The 3,180-nt window shown below is 50.5% G+C and overlaps 1 protein-coding gene across 2 annotated transcripts in view; it reads right to left on the reverse strand.

Moving 5' to 3' along the window:
- The window catches only part of NOTCH2 (notch receptor 2), a 175,311-nt gene extending 172,396 nt beyond the window's left edge, over nt 1–2,915 (reverse strand). For both annotated transcript variants that reach the window (XM_024764784.1, XM_024764783.1), the window contains exon 1: nt 2,609–2,915. In XM_024764784.1, the coding sequence (XP_024620552.1) occupies nt 2,609–2,681 (73 nt within the window). In that variant the 5' untranslated portion in view covers nt 2,682–2,915. The remainder of the gene's footprint in view (nt 1–2,608) is intronic.
- Nucleotides 2,916–3,180: the final 265 nt, after the last annotated feature.

Raw genomic sequence — 3,180 nt, forward strand, 5'->3', positions numbered from 1 at the left:
AAAAAAAAAAAAAAAAAAAAAAAAAAATCACTCTCCTTCATCCCTCCTCCCCAACAAGAAAATAATAACAATACAGAGAGAACAAGAAGAAAAAGGAAAACAGTTTTAGGGTAAGTTTTATCTCCATCTGAAGGAAAAAACAATTGGTGATTTTTTTAAAAGCAAGAGAAGAATTCAACTGAGAAATCATCTAGCAGGCAGCAAAACCAGGGAGTCACTTCCCATTGCAAAGCAAAAGAAAATAAGGAGCAAGGGTGGTCTTGATAGCTGTTTAGACAATCAGACAGATGGGTTGACAGCTCCTTGCCTTAGGAACTCAGCGATGTTTAAATTAACAATTGGCCACTAGCCAAACACAGGAACACTCAAAAGTTTGGAAGGGTGTGTTATAATTGGTACCTTGGCAAAACACAATGATAATAAATTGAGAAGATTCAAGCAGCTTTCACTGCTAGACTCTGAAAAGATTCAAGATTTGTACCAATAAACAGGTTTTTTAATCTCTTCTATTTTTGTGTAGTTTAGCATCTGAAGAACACCTAAAAATCAAAATACCTAAATCCTATCCTTTGAGCTAACACTAACACTCGACTTGTCCACCTAAAAGCTAGCTAGTAAGAGCAATACCTCATCAGTGCAGAAGTATAGGTCCTAGAATGAGAGAAACCTTGTGTGTCAGAGTAATCCTATTTCTGACATCAGTCTCATCATTAAACACTTAATTTAGCAAATCGCTTTGCAAACATATTTATTATTCCCTCCAACTCTCTAAAGTAAGTGATCTCTTTGGTTCTCTTCCATAGATGAGACAACAGACCGTGAAGATTAAATTATTTACTAAAACAAGCTAATGGTAGACCAAGGATTATAACCCTGGACTAGCCCATTGTTTATACTCCTCTCTATCCTAAATTTACACTTATACTAGAACTTTCACTCAAAGAAAAAGGAAAGGCAAAAATACTATCATATGTGTTTTGTTAAACGCTTCTGAAACAAGAGCTTTGGTTCATCATCACACAGCATCCTAGCCCACTTCTGAAATTCTGAGGGACCCAGAAGTGTATGGAATTTGAACTTTCCAAGAAGGATCTGGTTGGTGTTGAACAACCCAGCATTGTGATAAATAACCTTGATGTCTTTTAAACATCTGTGATTGGCATGTCGACTGTCTGTTAACAATGAACAAAAAACAAAGTTTTCTGAAGCTCATCTTCATAACTTTCTCTTTGCAAAGAGACATAGATCATGTACTAGTCTTCTTGGTAAGGGTAAAAAATCTTCCTTCAGATTAGGCTAGGAAAAGAAGGGGCCCCTTTCGGTTCAACAAACATGCACAAGCCACCATCCCACTGGAATCAGAGAGTTCAAAAAAAAATAAAACAGCCCTGCCCTGAAAGGACTTTCTGAATACCTTTTGACTGCCATGGGTTTAATATACATTCTCTTAATTAATCCTATTAGCTGGGTAATTTCATTCCCATTTTATTGGTGACTTCATACAACAGAGCTGGATTTGAACCCAGGATTAAAGAGCAGAGCTCCAAAGCCCAAGCTCTTTCCACTAAACAGTCTGAAGAAATCTGCAATCTAAGAGTGTGGGTGGGATGGGTAAGATATGATTCGATTTCCTTTCCTTGATCCAACCGTGTTCAGAAAGACTGTTGCAAATATCCAACCATAAAGAAGCTTTCGAAGGCACCACTTTGAATTAACGTATCCACTGTTCCTCACCCGCCCCCGCCCCACCTCCAACCATGCCAAAAGAACAGCAAAAGCTGCTGCCAGGTTGGAGGAGTTGGTGATCGTCACACCACATTCCTGGGGCTGGACACAGACTCTGAAACAGCGCCCGAGCTCTGCGCCTCGGAAAGAATAACAGCAGTGGAGATTTTTAAATCATGTGGCTCAGCAAGCAGCCACACCAGTTTTCCTACTGCTCCTGCCTCCACCTTTCAAAGACTCGAGCAAAACTTTACACCGGATTCATGGTGACCGTGGATTCAGAGTGTCAGAACTCAGGCGCGCCGCAGAACCCTGTCCCCATCCAAACCAAACCCACCCACTCAGACTGTGGGCCTCCTCTTAGCAAAGCTAAGTCTGGCTGTGAAGGTGTAAGCCGTTGGCCTTGGAGGCCCTGCCCCCGCTCCCTCCACGCCAGGATCTGGCATTCCTCCGCTCAGCCCATCTGCGCTCCGCGGCCGGCTATGGCTGTCCCGGGCAGCCCGCCCTTGGCTCTCCCTCGACCCCAGGAAACGCGGAGCAAAGTGGGCAAAACTGCCCAACTCCCCGAACTCAAGTGCTCCAGAAAGGGAGTTTCTGAGACTTGCTGCCCGCCTCCGGCCGAGGAGGCGTGCGTGCGGCCACCGGCAGAGGGGAGCAGGAGGCGGCGAGGAGCGCGGGGGAGGGGGCGCGCCCAGGGAGGGGGGGCGATGATGTCCAAACTTTAGGAACTAAGTGGCCTCACTCCACGCCGACGGCGAGCCCGGCCTTCTCGCAGAGTGGAGGACTGAAGGGTGGGAAGGGTCGCCCCAGGTGGCCGGCCGGGCCGGGCCGGAGGGGCACGGAACGGGGCGCAGGGGACAGCACCCCACGCCCCGATACTCACCAAGCGCGGGGGTCGCGCGGCACAGCCACAGTGCCAGCAGCGCCCACAGCGGAGCGGGGCGCAGGGCGGGCATCTTCTCGGTCGCCTCCTCCTCCGCCGCCGCCGCCTGGGCAGATCCACATGGGGAGGGGGTCCCGACAGAGGAGCCCCCACTTTTTCCTCCTCTCCTCCTGCTTCTGCCGCTCACGGCCTAGCGCTGCGCCCCGAAGCTCGGGCTTCCGTGCCTCCACTCCCTGCACCCCAAGTCAGCCGCTCCTGGGCCGCCGCCTCAGCCGCCGCCCGAAGTTTGGCTGAAACTTTCTTGGGTGTGCAGCGAAGCAACCTCGTGTGTCCTTCCGCCTCGGCCTCCTCCTCCCACCGCAAACCCCGCCCCGCTGTCGCCGCGGCCAGGCCCCGCCGCCTTCAGCACCCAGGGGTTTCCCGCAGGAAGAAGCGCCGGCCCGGGCTGCGCGCGGAGGGATCTACTATGAGTCTTCAGACACCCCTTGCAGCCTCGCCAACCCGCGTCGGGTCCCAACGCGCCTTAACTCGATCGGCGCTGGAGCGTCTCTCGGGCCCGACCTCAGCCGACG

Source organism: Neophocaena asiaeorientalis, unplaced genomic scaffold (assembly GCF_003031525.2).
Source record: "Neophocaena asiaeorientalis asiaeorientalis breed wild unplaced genomic scaffold, Neophocaena_asiaeorientalis_V1.1 scaffold62, whole genome shotgun sequence".
NCBI classification, from domain to species: Eukaryota; Metazoa; Chordata; class Mammalia; order Artiodactyla; family Phocoenidae; genus Neophocaena; species Neophocaena asiaeorientalis.